At 37.1% G+C, this 14,343-nt stretch overlaps 1 protein-coding gene across 5 annotated transcripts in view; it reads right to left on the reverse strand.

The window, feature by feature from the left end:
* Positions 1-14,343, reverse strand: part of TTC7B (tetratricopeptide repeat domain 7B) — a 311,774-nt gene that overhangs the window by 202,218 nt on the left and 95,213 nt on the right. For 3 of the 5 annotated variants that reach the window (XM_073349422.2, XM_073349421.2, XM_073349424.2), the window contains one exon: positions 4,133-4,211. The exons of 1 other annotated variant lie outside the window; for it this stretch is intronic. In XM_073349422.2, coding sequence (XP_073205523.1) covers positions 4,133-4,211 — 79 coding nt within the window. Of the gene's footprint in view, positions 1-4,132; positions 4,212-14,343 lie in introns of those variants that run through there. One more of the 5 variants, XM_073349425.2, reaches the window with a different exon arrangement.

A 14,343-nucleotide genomic window follows, 5' to 3' on the forward strand; every position in this document is an offset into this window, starting at 1 on the left:
ATTCACTTTCTCCACACTACTCATGATTTTATATACCTCTATCATATCCCCCCTTAGTCTCCTCTTTTCCAAGCTGAAAAGTCCTAGCCTCTTTAATCTCTCCTCATATGGGACCCATTCCAAACCCCTAATCATTTTAGTTGCCTTTCTCTGAACCTTTTCTAATACCAGTATATCTTTTTTGAGATGAGGAGACCACATCTGTACACAGTATTCAAGATGTTGGCGTACCATGGATTTATATAAGTGCAATAAGATATTCTCTCTCTTATTCTCTACCCCTTTTTTAATTATTCCTAACATCCTGTTCACTTTTTTGACTGCTGCTGTGCACTGCATGGATGTCTTCAGAGAACTATCCACGATGACTCCAAGATCTCTTTTCTGATTAGTTGTAGCTAAATTAGGCCCCATCATATTGTATGTATAGTCAGGGTTATTTTTTCCAATGTGCATTACTTTGAAATTTATCCACATTAAATTTCATTTGCCATTTTGTTGCCCAATCACTTAGTTTTGTGAGATCTTTTGACGTTCTTCACAGTCTTCTTTGGTCTTAATTATCTTGAGCAGTTTAGTTTCGTCTGCAAAGTTTGCCACCTCACTGTTTACCTTTTCTCCAGATCATTTATGAATAAGTTGAATAGGATTGGTCCTAGGACTGACCCTTGGGAAACATCACTAGTTACCCCTCTGCATTCTGAAAATTTACCTTTTATTCCCTGTCTTTTAACCAGTTCTCAATTCATGAAAGGATCTTCCCTCTTATCCTATGACAACTTAATTTACATAAGAGCCTTTGGTTAGGGACCTTGTCACAGGCTTTCTGGAAATCTAAGTATACTATGTCCACTGGATTCCCCTTGTCCACATATTTGTTGACCCCCTCAAAGAACTATAATAGATTAGTAAGACATGATTTCCCTTTACAGAAACCATGTTGACTTTTGTGCAACAATTTATGTTCTTCTATGTGTCTGACAATTTTATTCTTTACTATTGTTTCAACTAATTAGCCCGGTACTAACGTCAGACTTACCAGTCTGTAATTGCCGGGATCACCTCTAGAGCCCTTTTTAAATATTGGTGTTACATTAGCTATCTTCCAGTCATTGGATACAGAAGCTGATTTAAAGGACAGGTTACGAACATAGTTAATAGTTCTGCAATTTCACATTTGAGTTCTTTAAAACTCTTGGGTGAATGCCATCTGGTCCCCGTGACTTGTTACTGTTAAGTTTATCAATTAATTCCAAAACCTCGTCTAACGACACTTCAATCTGTGACAATTCCTCAGATTTGTCACTTACAAAGGACGGCTCAGTTTGGGAATCTCCCTGACATCCTCAGCCGTGAAAACTGAAGCAAAGAATTAATTTAGTTTCTCCACAATAACTTTATTGTCTTTAAGTGCTCCTTTTGTATCGCGATCGTCCAGGGGCCCCACTGGTTGTTTAGCAGGCTTCCTGCTTCTGATGTACTTAAAAAACATTTTGTTATTACCTTTTGAGTTTTTGGCTAGCTGTTCTTCAAACTCCTTTTTGGCTTTTCTTATTACATTTTTACACTTAATTTGGCAGTGTTTATGCTCCTTTCTATTTACCTCACTAGGATTTGACATCCACTTTTTAAAAGATCCCTTTTTATCTCTCACTGTTTCTTTTACATGGTTAAGTCAAGTCACGGTGGCTCTTTTTTAGTTCTTTTTCTGTGTTTTTTAATTTGGGGTATACATTTAAGTTGGGCCTCTATTATGGCGTCTTTGAGAAGTGTCCATGCAGCTTGCATGGATTTCACTCTAGTCACTGTACCTTTTAATTTCTGTTTAACTAACCTTCTCATTTTTGCACAGTTCCCCTTTCTGAAATTAAATGCCACAGTGTTGGGCTGCTGAGGTGTTCTTCCCACCATAGGAATGTTAAATGTTATTATATTATGGTCACTATTTCCAAGCGGTGCCGTTACAGTTACCTCTTGGATCAGATCCTGCGCTCCATTCAGGACTAAATCGAGAATTGCCTCTCCCCTTGTGGGTTCCTGTACCAGCTGCTCCAAGAAGCAGTCATTTAAGGTAATGAGAAATTTTGTCTCTGCGTTTTGTCCTGTGGTGACATGTATCCAGTCCATATGGGGATAACTGAAATCTGCCACTATTATTGAGTTCTTTATTTTGGTAGCCTCTCTAATCTCTCTTAGCATTTCATAGTCACTATCACTGTCCTGGTCAGGTGGTCGACAATAGATCCCTACTGTTATATTCTTATTAGAGCATGGAATTACTATCCATAGAGATTTTAGGGAACATGTGGATTCATTTAAGATTTTTACTTCATTTGATTCTACATTTTCTTTCACATATAGTGCCACACCCTCCTCCCCCGCCCTCGCACGACTTGTTCTGTCCTTCTGATATATTTTGTACCCCACAAGGATTGTGTCAAAAAGACTGTCTTAGATCCAAAACTATCAGCTTAATCCCTTTCTAAATGCTTTATACATATGTGTATTAGCTACATATGACCCTGGATGACAGTGTTGAAAAATTTTGAATTTTGGAGTCTTAGAAGTGGTAAAGTGGACTGCTATAGAAATGGGACAACCTCAGCATCTGTACAAGAGTTGTCAGCATTTCTTAGCAACAGATGGTTAGCAACTGAGCCAGAAGTGTCACTGTATGAGTGACATCTTTCATTTTTTGATCCTTGTAATGTGAGAAACCTACCTTCCATTTCTTATTGTTCTATTTACACTTTGTACATGGAATATTACTGGCCTCCTTTAAATGTCTAATATTTCACCATTTATGAAAAATGTGGTTTTTGAGATCTCATTAAAAAAAGCTAACTGATTTTCTAATGGTGTTTTGGACGTTTTGGAGAGACTATACTAGAACTCTTGTCTAGTACGTCTGTAAAAATGGTTTAGAATAACAAAAGACAAAATTGCGAAGAGTCCTATGGCACCTTATAGACTAACAGATGTATTGGAGCATAAGCTTTCGTGGGTGAATACCCACTTCGTCAGATGCATGTAGTGGAAATTTCCAGAGGCAGGTATAAATATGCAAGCAAGAATCAGGCTAGGGATAACAAGGTTAGTTCAATCAGGGAGGATGAGACCCTCTTCTAGCAGTTGAGGTGGTGGACGTGCAGGTGAATGAACCGGTGATGGTGTGGCTGATCTGGTTAGGTCCTGTGATGGTGTCGCTGGTACAACCGCATTTGCTCCAACCCCTCAGACAGAGACCAACACCTACAAGATCTTCACCAAGCATTCTCAAACTACAATACCCACACGAGAAATAAGGAAACAGTTCAACAGAGCCAGATGTGTACCCAGAAGCCTCCTGCTGCAAGACAAGCCCAAGAAAGAAACCAACAGAACTCCACTGGCCATCACATACAGTCCTCAGCCTCTAGAAATTTCCACTACATGCATCCGACGAAGTGGGTATTCACCCAAAAAGCTTATGCTCCAATACGTCTGTTAGTCTATAAGGTGCCACAGGACTCTTTGTCGCTTTTACAGATCCAGACTAACATGGCTACCCCTCTGATAAAAGACAAAATGCATTGTAACAAGTGTTGCATATCCCTTACTCTTATCTGAAAACTTTTGATTTATATTTGTTAACACTTGTTTAGTGAATGCTTACTTGATATGGATATGGATATGAACCTCCTTTATGGGTTCTCTTTTTTGAAGAAGTTTTATGGGAGAGAAGAGGTAATTTACATGACAATGGAACTCAAAGTCAGTATTCTGGAAAAACAAAAACAAACAGTGCAGAACCCTAAGAGTGATGAAACAATGCCTCTGCAGAACTGAAATACAGTAAAGTTCATTAGACATTTATCATGGTTCCAAGCCTAATTCATTTTACACAACAACTAGATAAAGAAGGAGAGAAGGGAAGTCAGATGAATGGAGAGAAGGGAAGAAAGACGGCTGATCAAACAGTCTCTTCTGTTTTTACTAATTATTTTAATCCCAAATTTTGCAAAATTGTATAGGTTTTAGTAACGAATAGACTACAGTGCTGTAATCTGATTTGTTTGCCTCTGTAATAAATGTATGTTTATCATTTCTACATTTAGATTTTAAGCAGTCAATGTAAGTTTGTAAAACTCACCATTCGTAGATTTTGTGTAGTTCTTGTTTCAACAGCTCTTAGAATCTCTCTAAATCTACCAACTCCTCTTGTCAAGTTCCTGTACACACACACACACACACAGAGAATTTGACAGTATTCCCATCCCAGTGCTTAGCAGTATTTTATACACAGTTTTTTAGTTGTTAGTCAAATCCATACAAGCAATTTTTTTCCTGCTGTAATATCTCATTCATTATCTAAAAAAAAATTTCATTTGACAGGTAGCCCTGTCACTGTGGGTCACAGAAAAGAACCAAATAATAAAACATAACTTTGCAAAAATAATAGGTAGCTCAAGAGAGTAAGAAAACTAAGGATATTGTATGATAGAAGGGATATAAGAGGAAAAACTGATTTAAATCATTATTTAAAAGCAAAACTGATATACTATACAAATCTTCAAACACTAATACTTGGAAAAATCAATTTAATTTCAGTAGCTTCTTTTCCTTTGTTTAACCCACATAATAGTAAAATTTTCCAACTCCTTTTATTTACAAAAAATATTTCTAGAGAATTTAGACATAGGAGACCAAGCTATACGGTTAGAGCAGAAGACTGGGAGGCAGGAAATCAGAGTTCCATTTTTGACTTTGCAAATGACTTCCTATGTGACCTTGTACAACTCATTTAATTTCTTTGTGTCTCAACTTCTTCACTTAATACTTAAATCATTTTTGACAAGAGACGTGACAACATGAGATGAAAAGCACTATGTACATGCAGAGTAGCAGTATTCTCAATCCAAACTTTTCCCCCAAAGAGTCTGGAAATACAATATTCTGCACCCATGCCAACTAACTTGTAAATGTTTTTCTTCTCTCATCATTTGGACAGTTCTCTCTGCTATTTTCCCAGTTTTCAATATATTAAGATTTTTTTATGATATTAACAACCCATTTATTACAACACAGCTTGACTTCCAAATGAGCTGGTGAAAGACTGGGTCAGCATTTACTGACTCAGCCAGCTGAGTTCTGCAGTCTCAAGCATATATTATACTAAAATCGTTTTGTTATTTGCTCTGACTAAGTTTCAGATCAGATAATGGATACTCAATGAAAAAAGTGCTTTGCATTAACTCAGAGCTGTGGTCATCTCATATGGAATTGCATGTTAAACCAATATGACAGAGTGTAAATCATATAACGGAACTTTAAAGGAAAAACATAATTATGCATCACCTGCATTGTTTATCGATGAAGACATCATATACATGTTTCACAAGCATTTATTACAATCACAACAAAAGTTTGCAATATTACATATGAGTACATAAAATTAGAGTGTTTAAATGTATTTGGGATAGTAAATACAAGCCCATCATCATAATGAGAATAATTTTCTTTAGATATATTGAAATCTGAAATTTACTTTGTGCAAAGCAGTCCCCATTTTAACTGCACAGTGACTGGAGTCAGATTGTTTTTTCAGCAAGGGGTCTTCAATTGTGGGACTCGTTTTATCAGAACCTGATTTTTTTTTCCTTTTAGGGTTACATTGCAAAGCTTACCTGTTCTCCCTAGACTCTGGGTCGAAAAGGATGAGCAAACACACCCATTCTGTGTACATCAAGGATTTCAGGCCCTAGGGCAGTTTCTCTCAAATGCAGCCACCATGGCCGCATGTGGCCACAGCCTCTGGTGTGATGATGAGGTGGGGAGAAGCAGTGGCCCCTCCCCTGGGGCTGCCAGCAGGTGCTGGTCCCTACCCCCTTCTGGAGCCCCAAACACTGTAGGAGCAGGCAACCAGTGAGATTATTCCACTTTCCCAGGGCGGTGGGGCTCAGGCTTCAGCCCTGGAGTGGGCGGCAGGTTCTAGCCGTGCAGCAGTCGGCTCCATCTCCCAGCTGCTGGGCTTCGGGCTCTGTCCCCCCCCATATTGCCTCTGACTCCACTGCCTCCTCCTTCCCCCAGCTTTGCAGTGGGACCCCAGGCTCAGAACCCCCACCATCGCCCTGACCCCCGCTGCCTCCTTGGGCCCTCCACCCAGCTCCCCCATCATCCCTGCCCCCCCCATCCAGGGCTTAATTTGTCCCCCAGCTTGCCACGGCTGAGTAAGTCTGCTGTGAAAAGTGACATTAACAAATATACAACTATCAATTATCATAGCAGCAGACTGACTAGCTAGCAAGTCTGAAAAAAAAAAATCAACCAAAAAAGCAAAACATGCAAAGCACCTTATCTGTGTTTCTATTCTGTTCAGTATACTGTTTAGGTTCAGTAAATAATAGAGACAATCGTACATTTTTTTTTTTGTTATTGAAGTCTGGCAAAACAAAAACAAAAAAAACCCCAGCCCCATCATAAATAAATTACAAAGATTTGGACATGTATGTGTGCATAATTATTTGTTTTTTCTAAAGTTAATTAAGTAAATTAGGAAAAATTGTCAGAGCAGCCACCAGCAAGAATTGGTGGCTGCACTCTGAGGCCACCAAAAAATTTGTTGTGAGAACCGCTGCTCTAGGGTAACCAATAAGACATGCTTCACCACCAAAACTGACTTGACTTAAAAGGAAAATAAGTTTAATATCAACTACATCCATACAAACCTATGAACAGCTGCTCAAAGTGGATCAGTATCTGATATATCAATTATATGAGAAATAATGATATATTTTTGAGAATCAATAATTCCAGACATTGCTGGAGCCTGGTTTTAGGTAAACAGGTAACAAGATTTATCATGGTTTACAGTTTTGGCTTCAGTAAGCATCTCCTCTAAGAAAAATAATACTTTGCACTTTGACCACCCAAGGGTCCAAATGTTCTTCACATATATTAACACATAAGATACCTCTGTGAAACAGGCATTACTATACTGATTTTACATGTGAGGAAAATGAGGCACAGAATGTTAGCAGGAAGCACTGCAGCTGTTCAGCATCTTTGAAAATCAGAACATAAAAGATTTTTGCCAAGATCACACACCAAGTCAGTAGCAGAGCCAGGAACAGAATGCAGGGGTCCTGACTCCCAGTCTTCTGTTCTAAATGAGCGTGTGGGGGAGATATGTTGTTGTAGGGGGGCACGTTAATTAATCTAGAAATCAAGATGAAAACATAGTCCTAAGAATGGAATACTCTCTATGAATCTGTCAAAAGAGCAGCTGAAAGGATTCAAAACATATAACTCTTTGGAACACTGACTTGTTACAAGAAATGAAATATGGAAACAGCAGAATCTCAGCTAATTCACACTAATTGAAAACCCCATTGCTAATTAGTTAATTTTGAGAATTAGCAAATGTGTGTACAAAAACAAAAGAGATAAATGAACTAAGTTCATTTTGTGTTGTATTATGTCATTAATAAAAGCTTTATATATGAAATATATTATTTTGTGTTCTGTACTGTAATCTGTAAAAATAATCTTGGAGAAGTGGCATGAGACCTCACTAAATTACTTGCTATTACATCTTTGCTAACCAACAGGAAAAGACTAGAACAGAGTGAGAGACAGTCAGATTCTACTGTTTCATGGAAAATACAATAAGGTTGTGTAAGAAAACTAAGAAAATATATAACTAGTGTTTGCTTCATAAAGCATTTAACATTGTTTCACAGCACAAAAACACAGGAATACAATACAATTTAAGTTTTCACAGCATCTTCTACACAAACTATTACAAAGTACAAAGGGATAAATAAATCAAGAAGTGAGCTAAATGCTTTGAGAGGAAAAAATCTGAAGCAAAATTTATCTTTAACAAGGTTTTAGGTTTTCACCTTTAGTAAAGTACATTTCATATATTTGTTAACAGTTTTTACTAGTTTCTTGGGTGCTCAAAGGGAGAGATTTTTTTCCCTTAACAGGTACATACTTTCACCAGCAACTTCAAAAAGATACAGTTTAATTTTAATAGCCCCACCCTTACTGATTTAGAGTTGCAGTGGCAAATGGCAATTTAACTGTGAAATGTAACATCTGTATAGTGTCTGTAAAGAATGTTGAGATCCTGTGTGAATGAAATGCATTCTAAAAGCAAACTCCATTCAGTTGTTCAATATACAGAACAGTAACACAACTGTTAACATTCACTCACAGACAGAGATTTTCAGTAATTTAAGAATTGGCAACTTGGGGATCTGCATGCACAGATAGTCAGTTCTGTGTCTGGTTGTGTGTGTATGCATACCCCAATACGCACATGAGCTGACAAGAGTCAGGCCTTTCCAATTGTGCATGATTCATTTTTAAAATATAGCCTCAAATTTTATTTTCTGTTTTCAAGCTGCTAGGTAAAGGCAGCTCTACTCTTCCATCTGGACTGGTACTGCTGAATAACTGAAGAACAGTGACTGGAATTTTCAAATGAGCTTAAGGGTATTAGGCACCTTGCTCCCACTGAACTCACAGAATGGGTAGCTAACTCCCTGAGGGCTGATCAAGACAAAAACTTGCATCAAGACAACAAAAAATGCAAGCAATTTAGTTATTTTGGTTCAAATCCGTGCATGGGCAGGGCAAGTTAGTGTGTACATCACTCCTTAGGCTCCTCTGAAAATCCCAAGCACTATTCCTCAACTGCGCACAAAACAAAATTAAAAATTAAGAAATCAAAAGATACTCTGTCCACTATTATAAAAAGTACAAAAATGACAAATCCTTAGAATTACATGAACATGTCAATTTCACCTTTGTATAGCAGGAGTCTCCAAACAGAGCACACTACTACCATACATGACAACAAGCTTTGTGGATGGGGGGAAATGATAGATGTGATATATCTTGACTTTAGTCAGGCTTTTGATACTGTCTTCCATTACCCTCTCACAAACAAACTAGGGAAATACAGCCTAGATGGAGCTACTATAATGTGGAAAACATTGTAAAACCATTCCCAGAGAGTACAGTAGAACCTCAGAGTTACGAATACCTCACGAATAGAGGTTGTTCATAACTCTGAAATGTTCGTAACTCTTGAACAAAACATGGTTGTTCTTTCAGAAGTTTACATCTGACCACTGACTTAATACAGCTTTGAAACTTTACATGCAGAAGAAAAATGCTACTTTTAACCATCTTAATTGAAATGAAACAAGCTCAGAAAGTTTCCTTATAACTATGGTCGTACACAGCATTCGAGGTAACTAAGGTATTTCTATTCCACTCAACACTTATAACTGAGTGCCCACCTACTATTAACAAGTTACCAGGGCACATCTAGAGGTTACCATTATACCTACATTAAATGAAATATAATATTCGACATAGAAGCAGCAGAAACTATAAAACACAAGATGGGGTCTTGTTGTCAATATGATGAAAGACAAATTGCTTTTAAATAAAAGTTAATCCCTTTTGGTCCATCCTTCCTCATTCTCTCCATCTTTGCTTCCCCAACTTTTTTCCCCCTCCTCATTACAGGTATGCAAGGCTCTGTCCTCCAGAAAACCCACAATCTATCTTGTTTAGATTGTGTTTCAAAATTTAATTAAGAGGGCATGGCTGAGATAAACCCCAATATAAACACACAGACAAATATATTAATTGTTCTTGAAATACTGCCTCGCTGCCAGGGGAAGAGGGGAAGGGACAAGAGAAAGGAGGAAAATGAACCAAATGTATTCAAAAACGTAAACCAAAAAACAAACAAACAAACAAACAAGTTTTACCAGAAGAATTTAAAAGTCCTATTTTCTTTTGGAGCGGTGTGTGTATGTATGTGGGGAGGGGGTTGTTTTCTGCATCAGGTGAAGTGGGGGAAGAGGCTGAGGTAGCATCTATGTTGCAGGCAAACACCTTAAAATTTTGGACTATATGAGCCAATCAGAGTAGTGGGATTATAGTAGCCAGAGAAAGATTTGCATATTTACTGTGCGGTTACTGAGAAATAACCATGTAGCGATCAAACAAATCCCTACACTAAATAATGGCTGTCAGCCAGTAAGAGTAGAGGGATCCACATACTATAAAGCTGAGAAATAACTGTATATTGATTGTGCAAATCAGCCAGCCACAGACAGTGCAGGGATTTGCATAACTGTGAAAAAAGTGCATAGCTCTTTATCAGTAATGGTGTAGCACCCTAACTTGCCGACTGGCTCAGTCAATTCTATTCCTGTATAAATAATAATGTATATCACATTACAGCATCTGTGACCCAAAGAGCTCAATGATGCAAGATTAAATTGCATTAAAAGTTACTTAACGTTCCAGCTAGTTTAAAGAATTGCAGCACACAGCACTCCAGCACAATGTCAGGACTTGGATTAGATTTTTCTGCAATGCTTCTACATTGCTTTGTCAAACTTCCTAATGCTGAATATGCAATCCTTTAAGATTTTGGTGTCTGAAATGTCCTTACTAAAAAAAGGTAAAATGTAAAATTACTAAAGAAATTAAGTACATAATGAAATTAGCTTGTCAAACCATTTACTCCAGTAGCATTTTCTTCCCAGTTCTGAACGATTACTTCATCTTTGCCATCACCCTCCCCATATCTCCACACGCAGTCATACATGCCCAGGACCCAGCTTGGACATGAAATCCAAGACTAAGATAGCAAGGGTGTTTAGAACAAGTTTATAAACAGCCATTCTTTCTCCTTTTCTAAGCAAGCCCTATATAGACACTTTGCTGGTTGGGAAGGCTCTACTATACTTGGTCAGATCAACACCAACTTTTAATATCCACAATTGCATTTTAACTAAGTTTATCAAGAGTAGAACTGTCCTAATTTTATGTGCATATTTTTTTCTGGATAAGGAAAAATATTATTCATAAGACAGTGAACTCTACAGCATTCAAAATTTACATGAAAAAGACAACTTACACCCCTAGTGTATTTTAAAAAAAATATTTTGCATTGATTAAACCCTATATAACCTCTCCTTTCCTGAGTTCATTGGCTCATTTTACTCCATTTACTCAAGATGCATTTATGGTAGCATACTTTTCCTCTACCCACTCAAATATTATCATGTATTACTTATAAAGCACCATAAATGTGTAAGGAACTTAAGAACAAAATCACTGGTTTTCTCTACCACATAACATAACTTTTTCAAGAATTAACTGGAAGACGATGCTGCAGAAATTATGCAGTTAATATTCAGATTATGATTCATCATTTTCACAGTACACACCACCAATGTGAAGTTTTACAGCTATTTTCTTTAACAGTTTATAACAAGTCCATTTCCATCTGCCCATGCATGCCCCGTAATAAAAATTAACAAAAATAACTCTACCAATTAAAAAACTCTAAAACACCTCTACGCCTTTCTGCAACAATAACCCTATTAGCTAGTTTAAAAGCCTGATCAAATATGTACTGAACCCAAACTTGTCAAAATTTAGCTCTGGTGAACAGTCACAGGGAACAAGATCCAGAGAAGGGGCCTTCCAAAGAACATTTACTGTTGGTCTTAGAGAAGTCAATCACAGGGACAGACAGCAAGAGTGACCCAGCAACCACAAATCGTGAAGGGTAAGAGAGGGTAGTTATCTCTAAGGTATCATTTACACTCTTACATTCAGTGGTGATGACAAAGTGTGCACAACAGTCCTCATTCAAATTTTGTTCGGTCCTGGCCACCATTTCCATGATGTTCCTTTTCTTGTACCGTTACAAAAATATCTTGCGTGTTACTTAACACCTGTTCAACTTGTACCCTCCCCATGATTCAATTTTTACACAGATATGTATGTTACTATAAATGTGTCTCGTCAAAGTTCAAACACTACAGCAAACAATAGAGATGTTAGATCTCCTCAACAAAAATAAGGCAATCTAACTATAGGGGTTGCTGCCAACATGCATATATTCACATACATAATTAGTGCTCCGGGAAGCAGAATGGAATGAAAGTTTTGTCTCTTAACTCTGATAATTTTTTCTACAGTTCACTTTTAGAAAGGAATCTAGGAAAACTAGTTAGAGACAGCATTGACCAGGGACAGATTAAGAGGACACTACAACAAAAAAGCAGAGTCAGCATGGATTCACAAAAGGGAAGATGTGTAGACCTTTAAAAGCAAATGGCAGGAGGGATTAGGAGAGGACCATGTGGTTTCATTTTCCTGAAGTGCAAGCTCAGTCTTCAAAACTACTAATAACACTGCTTTAGATGTTATCTTGTTAAGTTATTTAACAAAGCTGCAATCTTTTAGTCATAAATTTACATAAATTGATCTCTGTTGTTACTGGTCCCTTCCCTCTGCATATGGCAATTCACTGAGGTAAGCAGCATATTAATTGTGAAAGAGAAAGAAGGAAGCATTGTATGAGCTGGAGTAAATACAAGAACAAGGGAACATAAACTTAAGATGAGGTCATTAGAAGAGCAAGAGTGGAATTTCTTTATATAGAAAATTATTAACTACACAACATTAACTGTGGTGACTAGCAGGAAAACAAAAGTAATTAGGCTTGATACTCTCCTGAATAGATTTAGACAAATATTTGAAAGAAAAAATTACTATAACACATAAATGCTGGTGCAAATGTAGTCACTTTCAGTTCTGAAGCTGTTCTTTGGACCATTATAAAGTCAATATTTGCCAAAAGATATCACAGTTTTCTCTTAATAGAAATGTTAAATAATACAATAGAAAATAACTGTGGTTAACTATTAGTATATGTTGGCCTTTTATTGGCAACCCCCAATACATACTATCAGGCCATCATATGGAAAAAATAGAATAGAAGAGGGAAGTCCCTTTTCCCCCCTTGAATCACAGTATTTTTGAAATTGTCTACCAGATTCTCTTTATATCCTTAACGTTCTTCAAATAATTATGTACATTAAGTACATTGCCACCTTGCAGCATAATACTTTGGGGAGAGTAAGAGGTAAGTATAAGCATACTACATGCACATCACCTGAAATATGGTTGCAGCTATAACAAGAAGAAAGAACTAAACTAACTATGTAAGCCCTCCAAACGCCAGATAGGCAGAGTACTTATCAGTAACTGCACACCTTTGAGCCTCTGTATATCCACTCCTGCAAAGAATGCCCCCTTGTACCTTGAGACTCCGGGTGGCACTTTATACCAGAATGGGAACATACAGAGGCCCGTGAAGTACATGCAGTTCATAATCTTATATAAACTTCAGAGTAAAAGGAATAATTTTAGTGCTGCTTTGTACATCCAAACAGGCATCCACTTCCCAATGTTCTGATTTCAACAGAAAATGTGATTTCAAAAACAGCAGAGAAATAACTTAAGGTATATGGCCATGATGCGGACAATAAGCCACTAAACCTGGAAGAAAATGTTCAAACCCCAACTGCCATATATATACGGGTGGATGGGTGGAACAATGAATGAGTGGAGTACTACATATCCTAATTCAGCTAACAAACCATTACACACTTTGGGAAGAGGAAGGTATCTTCAAAGTTCCCCATCTCCCCAATAAAGAATAGCATCAAGAGAGAATGGAGAATGGTTACCAGGAAAAACAAGCCCAACAATGTCAGAACCCATCTGTCTACAATACACAAACTACCAGAGCATAGGCAATTAAAATAATAATTTAATACAACACAAACTCAACTAAATACCTATATTTAACTTAGTGTTTCTACCTCTTCACAAAAAAGGGTAAAAAACAGGGTGGATAAAAATCAATGATTTAAAAAAAAAAAAAGGATTTTTTTTTATTTAAATCGGATTTTTTTGATAAAATGCTTTTTGAGGAAAAAACCTATCAAAAGGTAGTTTTAATTAAGATATCTTTGAGCTATAATGTATCTCATCATGGAATAGGGATTATAAATTCTAATTCTATAGTATGACACAATATAGTCATGTAATGTTTAAGAAAAGTTTTGTAAATGAGTTCCAATAGTTCATGGATTAGGGACCCAATTTTATGGTGTTCCAGAGGCTTCTATATAGATTATTTAGATTAATCTTTCTATCTACCCAATCGGACTCAGTGCTCAGTCTAGAAGATACCATCACAGATGCTTAGTTTTGCAGTTCTCAAACTGTGGACTAGTGTCTCCAGAGAGAACATGCTTGCTAACAGCAAAAATGTTTTTAAATAAATAAATAAATAAATAAATAAATAGAGGTGAGAAACCTATTGTCCCTCTGCAAATTTGTGTACATACAGTCAATCCCTTAACTCTCTCTAAACGTGAAAGTTTCAAAAAGTTCAATGAACAGAAGATTGTTGGGGGCAGAATAGATCTGCACAAGGAGAAGACGACTGGAGATAAATGTGAG

The sequence above is a fragment of the Lepidochelys kempii genome, chromosome 6 (genome assembly GCF_965140285.1).
Source record: "Lepidochelys kempii isolate rLepKem1 chromosome 6, rLepKem1.hap1, whole genome shotgun sequence".
In the NCBI taxonomy this organism is placed as follows: domain Eukaryota; kingdom Metazoa; phylum Chordata; order Testudines; family Cheloniidae; genus Lepidochelys; species Lepidochelys kempii.